General features: G+C 45.0%; 1 protein-coding gene across 1 annotated transcript in view; it reads left to right on the top strand.

Annotated features, from left to right (window-relative positions):
• The first annotated feature begins 3,928 nt into the window (after positions 1–3,928).
• The window catches only part of FBXO43 (F-box protein 43), a 28,549-nt gene continuing 9,477 nt past the window's right edge, over positions 3,929–23,000 (top strand). The window contains exon 1 of the mRNA XM_082258013.1: positions 3,929–4,127. Coding sequence (XP_082114139.1) covers positions 3,990–4,127 — 138 coding nt within the window. The 5' untranslated portion in view covers positions 3,929–3,989. The remainder of the gene's footprint in view (positions 4,128–23,000) is intronic.

The following is a 23,000-nucleotide window of genomic DNA, read 5'->3' as shown; positions in this document are numbered from 1 at the left end:
CTGCAGCACAGATCATCCCTCTTCTCCTCACTGACAGGATCTGTCAGGAGGAGAAAAGATAGAAGCCGTTACAACGGCTCTATTTACATTACATGACGGCTGTGATTGGACACAGCCGTCATGTGATCAGGAGGGCCAATCACAGGGCCCTCCTGCCGAATGATGTTGCTCTGTGTCCGAGGGACACAGATACATCGAGATCGCGCCGCTGCGCGTGCCCGCGGCAGCGCGATCTCTCTCCTTCTGAAGGACGTTCCGGAACGTCCGATCAGAAGGAGGAGACTCCCACCCGGCCATATATTTACAATGGCCCGGGTGGGAGGTGGTTAAAGATGTTGGTTTATTTAACCACTTTCATACTGCGCCATTGTAAAATGACGGCGGCAGGAAGGGCTCCTCGATCCGGGCGGACGTCATGACGGCGGCCCGCTCTCGCCGCTACTGCGCGCCGATCAGGAATGAGACTCGTTACTCGGACATAGCCCATCCCCGATCAAGGTAAACAGCCAATGAAAATTGGCTGTTTACCACGTGATCGGCTGTCAATCACAGCCGGTCACAGAATGTCAACAGAGAACACGGTAACTAGCCGTGTTCTCCTCCTCACACACTGATCCTGTGTGAGGAGGAGATTGTGGTAACAGCTAGTTACCGATTACAGTGCACCCCCAAAACGCACTGATTGCCCCCCCCCCCCAAATAAATAGGACCTGTCACCAGCCCATCAGAGTACTCTGATGGGCTGGTGATGGGTACTCTGGTGACGGGTACTTTGAGTACCAGAGTACCTGTCATCGGAGTACCCGAGTACTTTTCTGAAGCCGATCAGAGTACCTATCTGCAGCCCATGCCTCCTAGATTATGTGTTGGGGTGTTTGCCTTCCAAAATGGGGTCATTTTGTGGGGGTTTTCATTGTTCGTGGGTTCCAGGGCCTTCAAAAGTGTGATTGGTTGTAATGAAATGTGTAATTTATGCTCCTAGAACACCTACTCCTTGCATGTTGGACCTCTGTATGTGGCTATGCTGTGACAAAGTCCCAGATATGTGGTATTGCCATACTCAGGAGGAGTAGCAGAATGTATTTTGGGGTGTAATTGCAAGTATGCATATACTGTGTGTGAGAAATAACTTGTTAGTATGTCAATTTTGTGTAAAAAAAAAAAAAAAAAAAAAAAAAAAAAAAAAGTGTTAATTTCCCCAAGAATTGTGGGGAAAAAATTCCTTAAAAAAAAACTCACCATGCCTCTTACTAAATACCCTGGAATGTCTGCTTTCCAAAAAGGGGTCATTTGGGGGGTATTTGTACTGTCCTGACATTTCAGGGCCTCAAGAAATGAGATAGGCCGTCGGTACATCTGGTGTGACCAATTTTTAATGATTTGGCACCATAGCTTGTAGACTCTATAACTTTCACACAGACAAATCACTAATTTGGATTATTTTTACCAAAGATATGTAGTAGTATAAATTTTGGCCCAAATTTATGAAAAAAATTACTTATTTGCAAAATTTTATAATAGAAACTAAAACAAACAAAATGTTTTTTTTTTTTTTTCAAAATCTTCGCTCTTTTTTTTTTTTTTTTTTTACTTATTGCAAAAAATAAAAAACCCATTGTTTTAAATACTACCAAAAGAAAGCTCTATTTGTGTGAAAAAAAAAAAATGATAAAAAATTTGATTGGGTACAGCGTTTGTAATTATCATTCAAAGTGTGAGGGCGCCGAAAGCTGAAAATTGATCTGAGCAGGAAGGGGGTGTAATTGCTCTGTATGGAAGTGGTTAATAAAGGTTTCTTAAGTTCTTTGAAAAATTTAGTGTGGTCTCATCTGTACCAGTAAAGTCCGGTTTCCTTTTTTTTTTTTTTTTTTTCTTTTTCTCCTTTCTTTTCTTCAATTTACACCGTTACGAAAAAAATCGCTATATTTATGGGATTAATGCAGATCAAATCTGTGTGTATATATATATATATATATATATATATATATATATATATATAATAATAATTTCCCCCCCCCCATCAGCATGTACACTGCTCAAAAAAAGTTCAAGGAACACGTGAACACATCAGATCTCAATAGGTAAAAATCTCATGCTGGATCTCTATACTGATATGGACTGGGTAATGTGTTAGGAACAAAAGGATGCCACATCGTTGAAAATGTATTTATTTAAAAAGAAAAAAATATTTAATATAAGGATGAGACTACACTAAGTCCAATTTCCCTTTTGTGTGTGTATTCAGTGACTCCCTGCAGAGTGATAGTTCTCCTTGTATGTAGGCTAAAGTGCGCTCTAAATGAAGCCAGAATATGGCCGCCTCCACAAGCATTAGGGTCTTGTTCACACCAAGTGTGGTGAGACTTCGTTGGATTGCTATTTCAGTGCAGTCTCACCACAAGACGAGGCAAATTGCATTGTGTTTTTATGTGCCCTGTTCACAGCACTGCGTTGGGATGATGTACACTGTGCTTGAAAGAAGTACAGCCTTCTCTACATGTGAGGCAATCCACTGCATGGTGACCAATGGAAATTTGTGAAATGTCAATTAAAGTGAACAGTGCGATATACTGGGGTTAGCGCATTGGCACTGCAGTTCCACCATTGCATAGCACACCAGCTTTTGCTTTGGAACGCAGGGGCGGGTAAATCAACCCTTACTGCAGGTTCACACTTATCCGACTTGGTCGCCTGACAAGTAGCTTCCAATGCTGTGCAATGGAACCGTTCTAATCAGAGCGACTCAAGTCGCTCCGACTTAGAAAAAGGTTCCTGCACTATTTTTTTTGCAAATTCGAAGCGACTTGCATTGACTTCTATTATGAGAAGTCCTTGCAAGCCACGCTGAAATCGCGCTGCATGGGCGACTTCATTAGTCGCCCAAAGTCAGGGCGACTTTGAGTCGGATCAGTGTGAACAGACTCTTAAGCCGAGTACAGATTGGCTGAATGATGGGCGACATTGGCAAATTCAATAAAAACCGGCCACCATTCGACCCGTGTGTATGGCAGCCGCTCCCAACAGAGTGATGGGCTTCTGTCGGATGGGTGTGCTGGAAAACCAGCAGCTGACCAGTTCCCAATCAGCACCCTCAACCAATGGCAGAGAGTGCTGACCTGTGTTCAAGTGGGGTGGGGGGGGAGGTTGAGATGGGGACGGTCGTCCTCACAGAACACGGGGTGGTCGTCCCCCCTGACAGAACACAGGGGGGGGGGGGTTGTCGTTCCCCCCCCCCCCCTGTGTTCTGTCAGGGGGGACGACCACCCCGTGTTCTGTGAGGACGACCGTCCCCCATTATATAATCAGCCATCACACCGTTCACTTTTAATATTTGCACAAAACATTATTCAACTCTACAAAGCACATTTGGTGACAGGCCGTGCGGGGAGTCACTGGGTAAAATCCTGCTCATACCAGGGGTGCAGGCCCAGCACAAGGTAAAAAGCCTCCTTCACTGCGCTGTGTATCCTGAGGAGAGGAATGCATGGGGTACCCTCTTTGTTTTTTTTTTTTTTTTTTTTTTTTTTTTTTTTTTTTTATGCAGTGATTTGTTTTGTGACGCACACTACATCATAACACTGTGACTAGAACCTATTGAAATGTCACTATTGGAGTATTTTATTGAGGAATGTGTCCCTGTTTATACAGGAGATATTTTCAAGCACTGTAATGCCATGACATGCCACGGTCCCGCACTGTAATGCCATGAATGACGGTCCCGCACTGTACACGTCGCCCCGTCCCCTTCCAGTCACACACCGAAGCAGCTCGCAGAACTCTCGTGCACGCTCCGAGACTGTGTGAGAGGCGCTCGCTCACGTGTGAGGGGAGGGGGGCGCGCTCTCCCCATGGAGCCGGTGACGGTTGGATTTAGGCGGGGGATTCGAATGTCAGTGAGGGAAAGGCTGGCTGGGGGACGCCGGTTCCCATAGCGAGCAGCCCAGGCCGGGGATTGGCGTTGCCATAGGAAAAGCGGCAACCTCCGTGTAATGAGCAGAATAATAATAATAAAGAAGTGTGTTCCCGGGCGGGGTCATAGCGGGCTGTCCTCTCATTATTTCTGTACACTGAGATCTATGGACCCGAACTATGAGCCTGGATGCTGGAGCTTCCTACAAGGACTGAAGGTGACTGGAGGAGACCAGGGAGGCTGGCAGAAGGGGGGTGCCATAGTTTAGATGGAAAGAGGGGGTGCCATAGCTGCAGTGGGGGTCAACTGCTAAGGGGTGCCCTAGCTGGGAGAGGAAGGGAGCCAATACTGTGGGGGGTGACTTGCAAGGGGTGCCACAGCTGGGGTTGGGGAGATGAGGTGTGCAATAGCTGGGGGGTGACTGGTAAGGGGGGGGGGGGGCTGCCATATCTGGGGGTGTCTGATATATGGCCAGTGTCAGGGCTGTGATGTTCCTCCTGTATTGTGAATAGCTGAACCAGCCTGGTGGGTTTCCTGTAGACTGGCATTGTCTTCCTGGGCATTATAAACACAAATCTGCACCTCTCCAGTCACTAAGGCTGAATTCACACCAATGTGTGGGGTTTTTTTTTTCATGCTTTTTGCAGAAATGCGTTTTTGTTGTGTGTGTGTGTGTGTGTGTGTGTTTTTTTTTTTTATTTTATTTTTTTATTTTTTTTATATATATATATATATATATATATATATATATATATATTTCCTATGGAACACGTTCACATCAATGCATTTTTGTGCCTCTGCATTTTTGGAAGTTGTCAGTGACTTTTTTTTTCCCCTGTAAAATGCAGCATTTTACATGAATTAGACTTCAATGGACCTGCATCCAAAATGCAAGTATTACAATTTGCAATTTTTAAATCTGCCCAACAACAAATTTTCCACAAAAACCCATAAAAAATGCAAATTGCAGTTAAAAAAAAAACCACGGAAAGCACTACAGAAATGCTGAAAGGCACCATGCATAGGTGGGAATTGAGAATTCACCTGGGTTTACACAGGAGCAGGAAACCCAGAATGTGATTCCGATAGGAATCGCACCGAATTTCTGTTCAAATCCCATGTGATTCTTTGCATTATCATTTTGTATGGGTCAAATCGCACTGCACCTGCACATGGCACCTTATTTTTCTGCCGGAAATCGGATCTCATGGGTGTTCACAACTATGTGATCCAATTCTGACAATCACTCTACACGTTGCAAACCATTTTTGGGGTGACGTTAGGGCTGGTCATATTTACCAAAAACTATATAATAAGAGGTCCAAACTAAACAACGCTTTCAATTGTATCCAATTAGGCAGGCCCTTGTACTACATAGTTGAAGGTAAATCTGAAGAAAATTGTATAATGTATGGCCAGCCTAAGTTTAACATTGACACCCTCAACGGTTCGCACAAGGGTGTTATTGTGATGCAGTGCTGGAAAAGCAAAGGAATTGCTGCAAATCCCACACTGCATCAGTGTAAATCTGGAAAAAAGGATCCTGCACCATTTTGATGCGGTGCACTTTGAGCCATACAAATTGCACCCCACAGACATTGCATGTGGTGGGAATCGCATGTGGTGTTCTGCACGCACCTGTGTGAACCCAGGCTAAGGGCTGTTCCACACCACAAAAACGCACTTTAGATCCATTCCGGATGAGTTTCTGCATACACATTTTCAACAACTTTTTTTTTATGCGTTTACAGATGCTTTATTCGCGCTGCTTCCCTTTTCTCTCCTGTATTGGGGTCTGGTGCATTTTTTTTTTTTTTTTTTTTTTTTTTTTTTTTTATGCATTTTACCACATTGCGGTACAGTCCAGTGCAAGAAAAATGCAGTGTGTGTGTGTGTGTGTGTGTGTATGTGTGTATATATATATATAGATAGATCTATCTTATCTTTTTTTTTTTTTTTTTTTCTTGAACACCCCTCCAACTGACCGCACTGGGGTGATCTATGCAACTAGACAACATATAACCTACTTTCCATGTGTTTTTTGATGTGAAAAATTACACACTGAACTGCATGTGGTGTGAACTGGCTAGGTTTTTCTTATGCTCTGTAGAATATCTGTATCAAAAGTGTGTGTGTATATATGTGTGTGTGTGTGTGTGTATAAATATATATATATATATATATATATATATATATATATATATATATATATATATATATATATATATATATATATATATATTCTAATGTCTTTTGTGTTTTTACAGTGCATTTCATTCAGCCTTATACAGCACAACATGTTGTAGTTTAGTATGTGACATCATACTGCCTAAAAATGTGTCCTGTCCTTCTTTTTTTTTTTTTTTTTTTTTTTTTTTGTGTCCCATTGGAGGCATTCCACAACAGGAATTGAGGAAATTCCTCAAGATGTGGGAATCCCTGGTTGTCACAGGAACTAGTGTCCTTGTTGGGATGATTTCTCTTCTCTTCCTGTTCTGTTAACAGCCAAAAATCTGCAATTTTTTCACTTTTAGTCAGGCTGGATCTCCCTAAGGGTTCTTTCACACAGGCGATGCGATCCGCCTGTTCGTTTTTTAGGCGGATCAGATGCTCCATGCATCCCTATGGGGCAGCGGATGTCAGCGGAGACATCTCCGCGGCTATCCGATTCCGATCCTGTCTGTGAAATCTGGACGGATGGAAACCCTATTTTCCATCCATCTGGTGGATCGGATTGGATGGGATCGGATGAGAATGGACAGGCGGTCTGTTCTCATCCGATCTCCCCATAGAGGACAGCGAGAAATCTGACAGCTCAGCGGGGATCGATTTTTTTTTTTTTTCTCCCCCCCCCCCCCCCGCTGAACAGAGAACATTAAGATTTCTACTTGCCTCTTATTCTGAGGACCGCGCTAAACGTTTGGATTTATCATCACTTTTTCTTGGTGACAAATGGTCATCAGGACAAATAGAGGGGAGAATATCCCCAGCAAATGTAAGACCACAATTAAGATATGGAGGGTCTAATACTTCCCACACTATCCGATATGGGCTATGGATTTACAGCTTCAATAATAGTTATTGGGGCAAAAAAAAAGAAGCATGGTGAATTTGTCAAGCAGTTGTTTTTTTTCCTGGTGCCTCCATGGCAGCATACAGGCGATAGAGCTCCGCCTCGACTCCTCCCTCAGGACTAGTGAATAGCATAAAAGAAGACCTAGCCCCCTATCCCATCATTCTCCTTTTTTTCCTAAAACCTTCTTGACTGGTGAAGAGTAGCAGCACGTCCATACCTCTGCCGTTGGCAGCTTCCGCCGGGTTGAGCCTCTCCCGTGCGCAGTCCCTGTTCTCGGGTCGCTCAAAGCACTAAAAAGACTGGGAGCCCCCTTCTGTGGATCTTTGGGGCATTATCTGCAGGGTTTCCTCACAGGAACGCTATCCTGCCTTTTAATCTAAGATGTCTGGCGTGGTGAGAGTCGCCAGAGGATCAGCTTATTTTTATGCCTTTCTTTCAGTGTGGCTTCTGTCCCTTGCAGCTTCCCCCCACCTCCCTTCTCTGTGCCATCCTCGCAAGTTTCCAGTTTAAAAGATTGTCGGTACCGTTTAAATTCTGCCTTATGCAGCAGTGTATGCAATGTCAATGCTCACGGCATTGCAGCGTCTTCCCCCGGCGGCTCTCCATCCCGTGGCGCCTCCTCCTCGCTCCGTCGTTCAGGCCGAGTGCGCATGCGCGACCCCATGACGCTCATTTTGGTTGAGGGAAACGGGGCCAATTTTGCTCTTTTCCCTTTTTTAAAAGTTTTTTTTGCAAGTGATTCATGGACCCCCCCCCCCCTCATAATTATCCTCCCTCTACTTAAGCGGCCTGTGAGAGCAGTTCGGGGCCTCTTCTGCTTAGTGGCGCCCTGCTTCTCCCGGTCCTATAGCCCTGCTGGTAAAAAAGAGAGTTTTCTTTTTTCCCACCAGCAATATTCGTACAATTTGTAATTATCTGTTCCTTCTCGCACTTTTTTTTCTTTCCTTTTTTTTAGCTGATCCTCATGCCATCCCACCATGAGCCATTCATCCCGTAATCAAGATCCTCCCTGCAATAGGTATGTGACCAACTGTTGGTAAGTAAAAAAAAAAAAGAGAGCACGGCTGACGGAGATACCCGTTCTTTTCTTTCTTCAGTCCGGCACACTCCAAAAGGTCTGGGAAATCCTCCAGGCATCGCAAGGACTACAGCCCGGATCAAAGGTCCCGTTCATCTCGGCACAGATCCCATGACAGGTCAAGGTCACGGCATCAATACCGTTCTCCTTCATCCCGCTCCTCAAAGAAGAAGTGCTGGGCCTGCGGAGCTACCCAGCTTCCGGACAAGCTAGTCTGCAAGAGCTGTCTTGGGGACTACGCGGCTGACCGAGAATCAGAGAGCCAACAAGTTGCCGACCTTCTGAGACAAACAATGAAGGATTCCTTCTCGGAGCTGGCATCCTTGGTTCCCGCTCAAATAGTCACTCCAGGCACCCAGGCCCAGCAGGCAGTTTCTGATGCACCAGGCCCTTCAACAGCCAGTCTTCCTCTACCTCCATTAGGCCGCCAAGCCAGGGAGGCCTCCCAGGATGAGCATTCAGAGGAGTCTGAACCCTCAGGGTTCAGTTATGCAATGATACCTTCCTTCATTCAGGCGGTTAAGACGGCGATCGCATGGGAAGATGCAGAGGAACCCCCTCAAACATCTAAGAGGTACTTCCCTCTTTCTCAAGAGGAAACAGGTTGTTTTCCCTTTGATGGGAGAAATCAGGGAGGTAATCCAAGAGGAGTGGCAGAGAACAGACAAGAAATTCTCCTTAGGCCGCCTCAGTAAACTGTATCCTCTGGCTGAATCAGATTCACAGACACTGAATTCCATGCCAGTGGTAGATGCGGCTATAGTCCGTCTAGCCAAAAATGTCACCCTCCCCTTGGATGACTCTGCCTCCTTCAAGGATCTCCTAGACAGACTGATCGATTGAGATCTTAAAAGGGACTATCTCACAGCAGGAGCAGCGTGCAAACCAGCGATTGCCCTTACCTCTGTCTCTTAACGCCATCAGAGCCTGGACGGATAACATCGAGACGCCTTACGGCAGGAGATCCCCAGAGAGGATATTATCAAAGCGCTGGAGGAGCTCAGATTATCAGCAGATTTCGTTAGCCATCGATACAATTCGCTGCTCAGCCAGAGCCATGCTACACTTAGTTATGGCTAAAAGAGCCCTTTGGCTAAAGCCCTGGGCGGCCGATCTGACATCCAAACAATCTTGGTGTAAAATTCCTTTTAACGGCAAAAGCTCTTTTCGGGGAAAAATTAGACCAAGCCATTTCAAGAGTAACGGGAGGAAAGTCGGGTCTTTTGCCGCAGGATCGGAAAGTTAGGAATCCTAGAGCCCATACGGCTAAATTTCGTCCATCCAACGTCAGATTTCAGGAATTCAAGACCACAGAGAGACGGCAGAAGACCCTGGAGAGGCACGCAGTCTGTCTTTCTTTTCTTGCTTCCCGTAAAACGGAGCCCTAACTACTCCGCAAGAAGCCACAAAACCTTTTTGACGCCAGAGGGATGCGGGCCCTTCAGGTGGGAGCAAGATTGAGACTTTCTTCCAAAATGGATCCAGCATTGCCAGGATCCTTGGGTCCTGTCAACAATTCGTTCAGGCCACTCCTGGAATTTTTCTCATCTTCCTCCTCGGTCCTCATTTCAGGAAATGGAAGTCCCAACGTCGCTTCAGAAGGCTCAAACCTTAACACATTACATAGAATTACTCCAGCTGCAAGGGGCAGCTATCCCAGTTCCAACAGCAGAGCGCTTTTTACTCCCCTCTTTTTGGTGCGAAAAAAGACTGGAGACCAGTAATGGACCTGAAAAGGCTCAACAAATGCATAGATCTGGAGAGCTTCAAAATGGGAGTCATTACAGACAATCATCCAGGTGGTGCAGCCAGGGAATTGGCTGATTTCAATCGACCTACAGGATGCCTACCTGCACGATCCAATCAGTTCAATATTCCTGAGATTTGCGGTAGGTCAGACCCACCTGCAGTTCCAGGCTCTCCCCTTTGGCCTCTGCACCTCAACTCGGGTGTTCACGAAGATCCTCATTTCAGCACTGGCACCATTACGGGAAAAAGGTTTAGGAGTACACCACTACCTGGACGACCTCCTTCTCTTAGCTAACAGCCCAGCACAACTCATTTTCCACAGGGATATACTCCTACGGTCCCTATCGGAGCTAGGTTGGCTCATAAATCATGGGCAAGAGTCAGCTTGTACCCTCAACAAATGATCTACCTAGGCATACTTTTCAATACACAGCTAGGAACTGTCGTTGCCTCCCCAGAAGGCGGAGGTTATTATGCAGAGGATGACGAGGGTCATGAGATCTCACCATCTAATGGCATCCCAGTGTCTGAGCCTCATAGGCACAATGGCATCGTGCATTCCTGTGGTTCCGTGGGCCCATTGGCACTTAAGGTATTTTCAGACAGGCTTCCTGTCGCAATGGAGGAGACGGTGTCTTTCTCAGAGAATCCTCCTAACCAGCTTGATGCGCAGGAGCCTGCACTGGTGGACGGATCGGAAGAACCTATCCAATTTTCGTCATCTAGGCTCATTTCCCTGGATCACAATTGCATCCGACGCCAGTGGCCTAGGCTGAGGAGCCCATTGCGAGGGTACAAGGAAGATGGCCATATCCCACAAGAGGAATAGTCTCAAATATCCTAGAGATGAGAGCGGCCTTCCTAGCTCTAACATTAGCTTCTCTGGTGCAGGGTCAAAGAGTGATTCTCCGTCTAGACAACAGAGCAGCAGTCGCCTACCTGCAAAGACAGGGCGGAACCCGCAGCAGGTCTCTTCTCAGGGAAGTGGAGCCAGTGATGCTTTGGGCAGAAAGAAATCTCGTGGACCTAAGGGCGGTTTACCTCCCAGGCAGCTCAAACACAGAGGCAGACAGGCTGTCAAGATCATTTGTGGACATTGAGTGGTTCCTGCATCCCCACATCTTCAGCTAGATCTACAATCTCTGGAACACCCCTCAGGTGGATATGTTTGCCATCTCAGAAAACACAAATCTAACAAGGTTTTTCTCTCGCCTACCACATCCTCAAGCGGAAGCAGTGGATGCCCTATCATGCCCCTGGACTTTCAACACAGCCTATGCCTTTCCCCCCGACCGTTGATATTGAAGTTCCTTCAGAGACTCCTCAGGGAACCTGTGCAAATACTAGCGATTCTACCATTTTGGCCAAAGAGACCTTGGTTCCCCTGGCCATGTATCTCTCTGTGGACCCGCCGGTCAGAATTCCCCTCTTTCCTCACCTTCTATCTCAAGGAGGACTTACCCATCCAGATCCCCAAAAGCTAGACCTTTCAGTCTGGAACTTGAGAGGCAAAGATTTCAGGCCCTAGGTTGTTCCTCGGAGGTTATAACCACCTTTTAATGAAGGCCAGAAAACCCTCCACAAATGCGGTATATTCGAAGGTATGGAACAAGTTCTTATCCTTCTCCACAGGACGTGGGGTGGACCCAGCCTCGCCTTCCACAACAGATATCCTCAGCTTTCTCCAGACAGGTCTTGACCTAGGACTTAGCCTAAGCTCTCTCAAGATACAAGTGGCCGCCATTTCAGCCGCAACCAATAAGAGATGGGCTGAGGACCCTTTGGTGATAACCTTCCTCAAGGGAGTCCTGAAAATCAGACCGCCTGTCAGACATCCATTTCCTCAGTGGGACCTGTCCTTGGTACTTCAAGCTCTATTGAATCAGCCTTTTTCCCCTACAGAAAAGGCATCACTTTGGAATCTAACCCTTAAGACCGCATTCCTATTGGCCATCACCTCTGGGAGAAGGATTTCAGAACTAAACGCCTTAGAAATAGGAGAGGACCACATTTCTTTCTTCCCAGACAGGGTGGAACTTCGCCCTCTTCTTGGTTTCACTCCTAAAGTCACAACCCCGTGTCATCTCCTGGAACCCTGGGCATTACCAGTATTCTTGGATACGGACTCGGGTGCATGTCACGACTTGGACCTCTCTAGAGTACTCAGGACCTACCTAGACTCTACCAAATCCTTCATGAACTCTAAGACTTTTTGTGGTCCCCTTCGGCAAGAACCGAGGCAAGGAGGCAACCAGCAGGACGTTAGCCTCTTGGGTCATTAAATTAATTCAAAAGGCTTACAAGACGAGGAACATGGTCCCTCCGTCGCGAGTGAATGCTCATTCAACTCGAGCAGTCTCGGCTTCTTGGGCAGCAAGGGCTATTGTTTCCTTGGAAACAGTATGCAGGGCCGCCACCTGGTCTTCTCGCCATACATTCCTTAGGCACTACCATATTGATCCAGGTGCTCTCACGACTGGAGTTTGGAAGGAAAGCAATCCAAGCGGCTATATCTGTAACCAATTAAAATACTTTAAGTTCAGCATTAACCCACCCGTCTGAGATAGTTATTTATCACCTGTATGTTGCCATGGAGGCACCAGGAAAACGGAAAATTGTATCAGATTTACCGTAATTTTCCTTTCCTGGTGCCTGGGCCAGGATGGGATTTTAAGGGTACCGTTATATAACTAATAAGAGAAATATATCTACAAAAATAGCTAAAAAGTATATAATTTTATTATATCACATAAAATGAGAAAGATACAAATACAAATACAAGGACATTACTGTTACAAGATAACATGATACATCATCATAGTAACAACAGAATTAGTAAAATATCGTCAGAGATAATTTCCTTGAGATTGTGGACAGGACTCGTCAGAGGTCACAGTCAGTCTGGAGGTGCCAGAACTGGTGTGTGTCCCTCTAGTCGTTCCAAATACCACTACCCGACATGTTTCGCGGTAATACCGCTTCTTCAGGGGTACAAGGGATGTAACTTGAGTTGAATCCCTTGTACCCCTGAAGAAGCGGTATTACCGCGAAACATGTCGGGTAGTGGTATTTGGAACGACTAGAGGGACACACACCAGTTCTGGCACCTCCAGACTGACTGTGACCTCTGACGAGTCCTGTCCACAATCTCAAGGAAATTATCTCTGACGATATTTTACTAATTCTGTTGTTACTATGATGATGTATCATGTTATCTTGTAACAGTAATGTCCTTGTATTTGTATCTTTCTCATTTTATGTGATATAATAAAATTATATACTTTTTAGCTATTTTTGTAGATATATTTCTCTTATTAGTTATATAACGGTACCCTTAAAATCCCATCCTGGCCCCACACTTCGCTACCTTTCCGAATTTGTCTAGGGATGAGGTACCTTAATACCTAATATCTAATTCAATGGGCTAACTTCTGCTTTCCTGGTGCCTATCCATGGCAGCATACGCTCCCACCCTGGTATTCTATATCACTGAGAATGATGGGATAGGGGGCTAGGTCTTTTATGCTATTCACTAGTCCTGAGGGAGGAGTCGAGGCGGAGCTCTATCGCCTGTATGCTGCCACGGATAGGCACCAGGAAAGGAAAATTACGGTAAAAATTATACAATTTTCCATTTTTTTTTTTTTTTTTTTTTTTTCCCACCAGGTTTGACTGACGCATGTTCTGATTCAGTCTCCTGGCTGTTAAGGCCTCTTGCACACTGCAGCCTAAAAAAGCTCAGTGCAGCTTTTTTTTTTTTTTTTTGTCTACTACAATACTGCCCATTATGCCTCTTGCACGCAATACTCCTGTTTTGAGCATCTACTTTTTTTTTTTTTTTTTTGCCTGATGCATTGAGGCTTAAATTACTGACTAAAAATGCAGCTTTTTCTATTTTGTTTTTACTGAAGAATGCACAGCGCTTGTTTACGCACCTGTGTGCACAGGCACATTACAATTAATGGGCTGGATTTTAGTTCAGAAAAAAAAAAGCTGTACTGAGCTTTTTCAAGGTGTGAGATGCTCAAACAGGAGTATAGTGTGCAAGAGACCCAATCGAAACCCCTAATTTCCATGTTCGATCGCTCAGATTTTCAATTCAGCTCAATGGAAATGGGTAGAAGGTGCTGGTCTCAGTCAAAAACCGCGCTAATAAAATGTGTGGGGGTCCATGTGCACATTAAAAATCTGCCTACTGTACAATTTCTGTGTGTGTTGTGTCCTTCTTCTTCTTTTTTTTTTTTTTTTTTATACCTGTGTTCAGGGAGGGGCAGGTAGCTTTTACAGCCAGGCATAGAAGCAAATAGCTGTAAGCGGCTGTACTCCAGTAAATGCGTGTATGACCTATCCCCCAAACACAGAATTTACATGTTCATTAATTTGACCTATATGCATGTTTATTCCGACCTATTTAGGGGCTCTTGCTTCAACTTCTACACACCTTAATGCACCTACTGCTTCGGCATGCTGTGTTTTTTTTTTTTTATTTATTTTTTTTTTTATGTGTTTTTGGTCCTTTGATGCTTTTTGTGAAGCTCTATTGAAGCTTGGCAGATGGGGGGGGGGGGGGGGGGGGCGTGTTAATATCTCATACCTGCAGTTTCTCCAAAACCAAATGGAAGCTAAAGCTGAAATAAAGCCTCTCCAAAAGCTTTAGGTGCTTCAAGCGAGCTTTGTCATAGACTTCTGTGGAGGCTTTGAAGCACCACTAAAGGCACATATGTTTGAAGCAAAAGCAAGGACTTTAAGCAAACCATTTTATTTTATTTAGCGACAGGGGCTTTGACTGGCATTCAGAGAGCTTTAAAAAAAAAAGCGTTATCTGAAGCCATATTTCGAAGCCAGTGTAAACGAGCCCTAAAGCTTTGGCGTTTTTTACTTATATGATGTGTTTTGTCTGTCGGAACACCTAAACAGCGCCTGCATCTTACTGGATGCAGCCACTATTCATCTGACAATTTTCTGCCCAGCTTTTTTTTTTTGCATTATTACATGCAGTGTGTTTTTTAGGGCAGGCTATTTAATTTTAATTGGCTGCCAAACAGAAAGGAATGTGCAAAAAAAAGTACTTTAGGCATAATTCGTAAAATCACGCCACACCAAACCACATGGTACTGTTTTGTTGGCTAACACAGCTGCTCTTGATAGATGGCACCAGTGTGCGTCTGCAGAGAGCAGTGTATTTCCATGCAGGCGTGCGTTCCCACTAGGATTGCCACCTCATTTCTTTAAAACCAAGACTCGCGTTATTGACACAGGTTCTGTGGCTGGTTAAAGTGGTAATTAAACTCAGTGCCTTATCTGCATTAAATTAGCCTCAGAACATGTGTAATGTGCCCTGGTTTAAAGGGATGAGGTGGCAACCCTAGTTCCCACATCACAAGTGATGTAAACAAGCTTTAAGTGTATTTCCACCTTAGAAGTCCTGGGTCATAAATTTTTGTCTTAATATGTGCTTTTATAATGCATAAAAACATGTCACAATTCAATGAATCCAACAAAGATGTTCGCTGCTGCTTTGTTAAAAATGAGGCAATTTTAGATGCATTATTTGCATTTTCTGGCTCATTTAATTCTATGCAAGTGCGTGATAATGCATTTTCAATTTGTCATTGGTGAGCACATGGCAGCTTGTCATGGCATGGTTAGTCACCGCCCCTGGACACCACCTACTAATAAACTCCTTCCACAACTACAGCTTTCTAGTGGTGTTTTGATTATGTCCAGTGTGCATGAGGCCCTAGGGTAAAAATCATTGTGTGTGTTTGTGTTCTCCCCCCCCACATGGTTGTCACTTTTAAATGGTGTGTTTCGGGGTTGAAGCTCACCTCGCTTCCTGTCTCATACCTGGAACAGTATCTAGCACAGCAGCGCTCAGACATTCAGAGTAGGCAATATTTTCTATCAACGAATACAAAGTTGAGGCGGACTGATGTCACAACCTCTGTCTCAGCCAATCAGAGGAAGATTTGTATTCATTGATAGAAAACATCGCTTACTCTGACTGGCTGAGCACTGCTGTGATACTCTGTGTTCTGGGTATGAGATGGGGAGTCTCGGCTCCAACCCAGGACACAGTGCGGTATGCTGTATATATCCACAGCTACACACTGCTTTATATTGCACATCCAGCAGCCTCCCATGTTGGTGAGGGACATAGTTAGTTTGGGCCAGTAAAGTATATCAGCTTTTAAGTATTTTATATATGTTAATTTTTTAATTAAAAACATTGCAAAGCTTTCTACATCGGTGTGTGTTTGTTGTGTTTGTTGTGTGTGTTGTGTGTGTTGTGTGTGTTGTGTTTGTTGTGTTTGTTGTGTTTGTTGGGTTTGTTGTGTGTGTTGGGTTTGTTGTGTGTGTTGGGTTTGTTGTGTGTGTTGGGTTTGTTGTGTGTGTTGGGTTTGTTGTGTGTGTTGGGTTTGTTGTGTGTGTTGGGTTTGTTTGTTTGTTTTTTTTTTTTTTTTTAACATCCACCTGCTTCTCTTAACAACCATGACTTATCCCTGCTATCAAGGTACCTCTCCCCCCACTTCCTAGACTGCCAAGCTGCATTCTTGGATAAAGGTCTGGTATGTATTTTGAGGAGACTTCTAACACTTTTTGGCATGAGGTCCCCCCCAGAATCTATACCAGAACTGAAGGGCCTGGTATGGATCAGGAAAGGAGAGGGAGCCTGAACACCGGGATGCCCCCACTGACCGCAGGGATGAGTCATGGTTGTTGGGACACTGGTGATGGAAAAAGGGACAGAACCGCCATGTGGAAGGGGCCTTAGTTATGCTATGTGAATGGAACAAACAAACCTATAGGGCTGGTTCATACCAGATGCTTTGTAGTGCAGTTTTAACCTCTCCTTACGTGTATGTCCTATCACATCATGGAGATTGAGTGGAGATATCTGATGCCTGCAGCTACAGGCAGCATCCAGATATTTATTTTTTTCAGCTGATGATACCCTCATATGTAAAAGCCATCTTAGCGGCTGTTTAGCTGCTTGGGTTGCTTTTACATCACATGTGAGAGACTGGAGAAACACCGGAGGGCGGCGGGGGAAATGTCCCCTCTGGTGCTTCTCTGTTCTTTCCCGTGCGATTGAGTAACCAGAGAATGACTCCGGCAGTTTACCATAGAGTTGGCTGTGGACTAGATGGTCCCCAGCCATCTCAATGACCCTTGGAGGCCTAAAGTGACGTAATGACATCACTTCCGACTCTGGCAGATGTAAACACTGCAGTTTTGTCTCGTGTATAATATGTTTGGGGGTCCTGAGTAATTTTCTAGCAAAAAAAAATGATTTTTTTCATGTAGGAGAGGAATGCCAGAATTGGCTTGGGTGTGAAGTGGTTAAAGTGCATTCAGACTGCATGCACAGTGTTTGACATGTATTCCAATGGCCGTGTGTTTTTTTTCTTTTTTTTGTCACCTATTCTGGAGCGCTTATTGAATGTGGCGATAAAATCCTAATGAGTACAGTTAATACAGGTATTGGCTTCATACAACTACCTAATAACAGTATTTTTGGTAATGTGGAATTTTAAGGTTGACTGAAATGCAACAAAATCATTTTTGCTTTTCTCTTGTATGTACATCCAGCAGGCCACACGGGAGGCAGAACAGGCTGCTAATCGCTCCTATACTTTTGCAGTGGCTTGAACTGCCGACAGCCAAAATTGATTTTGTTGTTTTTATGCTTCTGTACCTATGTTGGCCACACAGATTTTACATTTACCCCCAAGTCTTCAGTTGGCAATCACCAAAGACACCAAAATAAGCCATTCTTTACCAGTTTTCAGAGTGTTGATCGCCGCTCATGTGACCCACAAGCTCTCTCCTCTCCCTGCCTGAGAGCTGCCTGCAGCAGGCGGGGCCTGGGATTCCCCACTGACATCAGTCGGGAGGGGAGGGGTCATGTGAGCGGCTATCGGCACTCTAAAAACTGGTAAAGAACGGCTTAATTCTGCTGTTTCCCCTTCTTACATATACTCTAAATATGACACATACTCTAAATATGACCATGACCCTCCTCTTCATTACATTTGAATGACTATTCCCCCCCCCCCCAAAAAAGTTCTGTGTGTGTGTGTGTGTGTGTATGTATGTATGTATATATATATATATATATATATATATATATATATATATATATATATATATATATATATATATATATATATATATATATATATATATATATATATAATGTGTGTGTGTGTGAGATCAGTGTACATTAAAAGGTAATAATGTAGTAACTCGCACAGAGGAGATAGTAGATCAGCAATAATGGGTGGTTCATCTGCAATGCTGTGGGGATATTGGGGAGGTACACTGTAGCCGCCGATGTGCCGGTGGGGTCTGACACTTCCTGCGTTTCTGGTAGCGTTCCAGTATCCAAGCGTTACATCCAATAGTGGCAGGGGCCGCTCGCGCTCAGAGCATGCGTGCTCCTTCTTCGGACCCCACTGGCACAGCCAGGACCAGCAGCCGCTACAGTGTACCTCCCACGGTCCATAAAGACATGGATAAGCGAGTTAGGGTTGTTTGAGATAGAACACCTTTGGGATGAATTAGAGCAGAGACTGTGAGCCAGGCCTTCTTGTGCACATCAGTGCCTGAGCTCACAAATGCGCTTTTTGGGAGACTGGTCAAACTTTCCCATAGACACACTCCTAAACCTTGTGGCCAGCCTTCCCAGAAGAGTTGAAGTTGTTATAGCTGCCAAGGGTGGGCCAACTCAATATTGAACACTATGGACTAAGACTGGGATGTCATTAAAGTCATGTGCCTGTGAAGGCAGGCGTCCCAATACTTTTGAAAATAGAGTATGTGGTGGTGGTATTGTACACACAGCTAGAGGGCACTGTTGGAGAAAAGAGCCTTCATTATTTACAATCTAGAATAGCTGGGCATATGGTTGTTTGGACTTTCAAAAAAAAATAAATACGGTAAATTGTATTGTGTGGCCAGCTTTAGACTTTGGTAGTCTTGCATGGGCTATCATTGTGTTTTTTTTTTTTTTTTTTTTTTTTTTTAAGCCCGTAGCGTGTGCAACACACTCAAAAGACTCCACCCGGTGCATAAAAAAGTGCACACACACAAAGTGAGAACACAAAAAAGCACAGGGTGTGCGACAACGTATGGTCTTCCCTCCGAAGAGGTAGGACCCGAAACCTCAATCCCCCGGGGCGCAAGACTCCTGACAGGGACATAAGGTACTCATGGTCTGTCTGGCCGAAAACCAGACCGACCCCGTTCTTCAGGGGGACTGCCGAAACAGCCCTCACCAAGTACTAAGTAGGGCTCCCCCGAAGGGAGACCCCATGGGAGAGGGCGAACTAAGCCAAAAGGCCATATCCACCCCCTCCCAAGACTTAAGGCTGGGCCCGAGGACCCACACACTCCAGTCTGTGCAAATAAAGAAAAAAAGGTGAAAGTGCAGGTGATGGACTCCAAATAAAAAGACAGACAAAACATAAAAGTGGGGAAAGGGTAGTGGGGAAAGTGCTTTGGTGCCATGTGAGGGACCAAGGCAGGCCTTCCACCCGGAATAAAAAATTCCTCTGGTGCAAGCCAAAAGGCCTGTCCCAAGAGGCAGGTGTGAAAAAGGTGTGCATAGTGCAGTGACCAAGGTGCCAAAAGAACTCACAGCGAGCTGCCCCTCACCAGTGAGAAATTAAGGCACCCCTGGGCTGCCACCCCAGGGGCACTTACACTACGGGCTCTTTCAATCTCAGCCCCCGGCCAGACCGAATGTAGCCTATCCCCACCAGCAGACATCAGAACCTGGACAGCTTGGGGAGAGCTTACCTACCACTGGGGACAGGCCCTCTACAAGCCAGATCAACCCAGGAGAGAAAGCCCCCCCCCCCTCGCCATCCTGTTCCTCAGCCCATTACATCCAGAAGCGGTTCTAACCGGCCGCCCCGAAGCGGCTTTTCCGCCCCCTTCAAACTGGTTTGGACAGTTCAACCCATTCGAATCAGAAGGCGGCGGGCCCCACATGCTTTCCCAGATGACCTACTCCCCATACCTCAATGTTTAGAGCGCTCCGGGTTTCGGACATACTGGTACTAGCTAAGGCCCATACCAACTGATAAGAACAGATACTACACTTGATCTTAGCCAAAAGGCCGAGAAGCGATATAAATAAAAAAAATAAATACGGTAAATTGTATTGTGTGGCCAGCTTTAGACTTTGGTAGTCTTGCATGGGCTATCATTGTTTTTTACTTGGCAGCCAGACCCTATTTCTGGCCTAACTGACCTTTCTTCTTTTGACCAGGTGATTGCCAGACCATTACATAGTTACATAGTTAGTGAGGTTGAAAAAAGACATCAGTCCATCCAGTTCAACCTATGATGCGTGTGTGTGTGTTTGCTTTATTACCATTATTCTTGATCTTTAACCACTTTAGAACCGCTCACAGTAATACTACTGCGGCAGAGTGGTTCGTTATCGTCCAGCGACGTAGTATTAACGTCGTTGGACACTCCCCCTTCTGGGCGGCGCTTGCGCGCCGCCGGAGGCTCGCTCCCGCTGTTTTCATTCACAGCGGGAGTCGGGCCAGGGGAGGAGCAGCGGCGATCGCCGCTGCTCTTACCCGATCGTCGGGGATCGAGTCTGGAGATCCGCCCGCTGTGTGTAAACACAGCGGGCGGATCTCCATAGTGACAGGGAGTGACAGATCGGACTGTTCAGCATAGCTGGACATCCGATCTGTCCATGACTCACACAGTCACCTCCCCCCCTACACGTCAGTAAGCACCAGGCATACATTAACCCCTCCCTCTCCAATAAAATTAACCCCTTCCCTGCCAGTGTCATTTTTACAGTAACAGTGCATATATATAGCACTGATTACTGCAGTAATGTCACTGGTACCCCCAAAAGTGTCAAAAATATCAGTCAAGGGTCCGATCTGTCCGCCGCAATGTCGCAGTCCCGCAAAAAAAATCGCAGATCGCCGCCATTACGCGTTAAAAAAAAACCACCAAAAATGACAGAAATCTTTCCCTTTGTTAGTAAACGCAATAACTTTTGCGCAAACCAATCAAAATACGCTTATTGCGATTTTTTTTTTTTACCAAACATATGTAGCATAAAACAAATTGGCCAAAAATTTTTAAAAAAATTGGTTTTTACATCTTTTTTGGGGGGAATTTCATATAAAAAAATGTTAAAAATATTGTTATTTTTTCAAAATAAACGCTCTTTTTTTGTTTATAGCGCAAAAAGTAAAAATCGCACAGGTGATCAAATACCACCAAAAGAAAGCTCTGTTTGTGGGAAAAAAAGGACGTAAATTTCGTTTGGGTACGGCGTCGCACGACCGCGCAATTGTCAGTTGAAGTCGCACAGCGCCGAATCGCAAAAAGTGGCCTGGACGGAAGACAGCAAAATCCTCCGGTGGTAAAGTGGTTAAGGATAGTCTACTGACGGGTATTGTGCCAGCTGATTGGAAAAAAGCCAACCTGGTACCAATATTTTAAAAAAGGGCCGACCTGTATCCTGGGTAACTATAGGCCAGTAAGCCTAACATCTATAGTCTGCAAGATTTTGGAGGGGATGTTAAGGGACCACATATAAGACTTTAGTAATGAAAATGGTATTATTAGTAGTATACAGCATGGATTCATGTAAAATCGTTCTTGCCAAACCAATCTATTAACCTTCTACGATGAAGTGAGCTGCCACCTAGATAAAGGAAAGCCTGTGGATGTGGTGTATCTGGACGTTGCAAAGGCCTTTGACACCGTTCCCCACAAATGCTTACTGTTGAAACTAAGGAAGGTAGGTATGGACCATAAGGTGAGTACCTGGATAGAGAACTGGCTCCAGGGGAGAGTGAAAAGGGTGGTGATTGATGAGGAGTACTCGGATTGGGCGGGTGTGGAAAGTGGGGTCCCCCAGGGTTCTGTCCTGGGACCAATCCTATTTAATTTATTCATAAATGATCTAGAGGAGGGGATATCTAGTACATTCTCAGTATTTGCAGATGATACTAAACTAAGCATGCCAATATCTTCTCTGCAGGATGTGGAAACCTTACAAGTGGACCTGAACAAAATAATGGGGTGGGCAACTACATGGCAGATGAGGTTTAATGTTGAAAAGTGTAAAGTAATGCACTTGGGTATCAGAAAGCAAGCTACTCACTAGTGGGGAACCTCTGGGTGAGTCTAGGATGGAAAAGGACTTGGGGGTACTGGTAGACAACAAGCTTGGCAGTGGCATGCCATGCCAAGCCGCTGCAAGCTAAGCCAACAGAATATTGGGATGTATAAAAAAAGGGGATTCACTCCAGAAATAAAGAGATTATTCTCCCTCTCTACAAGACTCTGGTCCGGCCACATCTGGAGTATGCTGTCCAGTTCTGGGCACCAGTCCTCAGGAAGGATGTGCTGGAACTGGAGAGAGTCCAGAGAAGGGCAACGAAAAAATAATTCGAGGAATGGAGGACATCAGCTATGAGGAAAGACTACAAGCACTGAACCTATTCTCTCTGGAGAAGAGACGATTGAGGGGGGATATGATATCAATGTACAAATACTGTACTGGCGACTCTAGCATAAGGAACAAACTATTCAGAGAAAGGGAATACAATAAGACACGTGGCCACTCACTAAAACTAGAGGCGGTTTAACCTTTAAAGTACGTAGGGGGTTCTTTACTGTCAGAGCAGTAAGGATGTGGAATTCTCTTCAGGCGCAGTCGTATCAGCAGGGAGCATTGATAGTTTCAAAAAAACTATTAGATGGGCACCTTTAAAGACCACAACATACAGGGATATACAATGTACGGTTAACAGCAAACACACACACACATCATAGGTTGAACTGGATGGATGGATGTCTTTTTTCAACCTCACTAACTATGTAACTATGATGTAGCTACTGCACACATGGGTAATGGCTGGGCTTGGCTTCAGTTTCTATGTGCCTAGTCTCCATTTCTCTGGTAGCGGCAGTATACCCTTGTAAAAGCTGGTTTTCCTCAATGGTCTCCAAGAAAAGGTTTTAATGAGTAAAAAAATCCTATATATATATTTTTTTTTTTTTTTTACAACTTACCAGTCCTTGGATGTGGCTACACGGGTTTCCATTTTCAGCTGGTGATGCTTCCAGTAACACTTCCTGTAATGGTTTGATAAATCCAACTCGCTGTACTGTATCTTTGGTGTTCTCATCCT

This window comes from Pelophylax lessonae, assembly GCF_965119305.1.
Source record: "Pelophylax lessonae genome assembly, chromosome: 5".
Classification (NCBI taxonomy): Eukaryota; Metazoa; Chordata; class Amphibia; order Anura; family Ranidae; genus Pelophylax; species Pelophylax lessonae.
The sequence above is the reverse complement of the archived record's forward strand: the minus strand, read 5'-3'. Positions and strand labels throughout refer to the sequence as shown.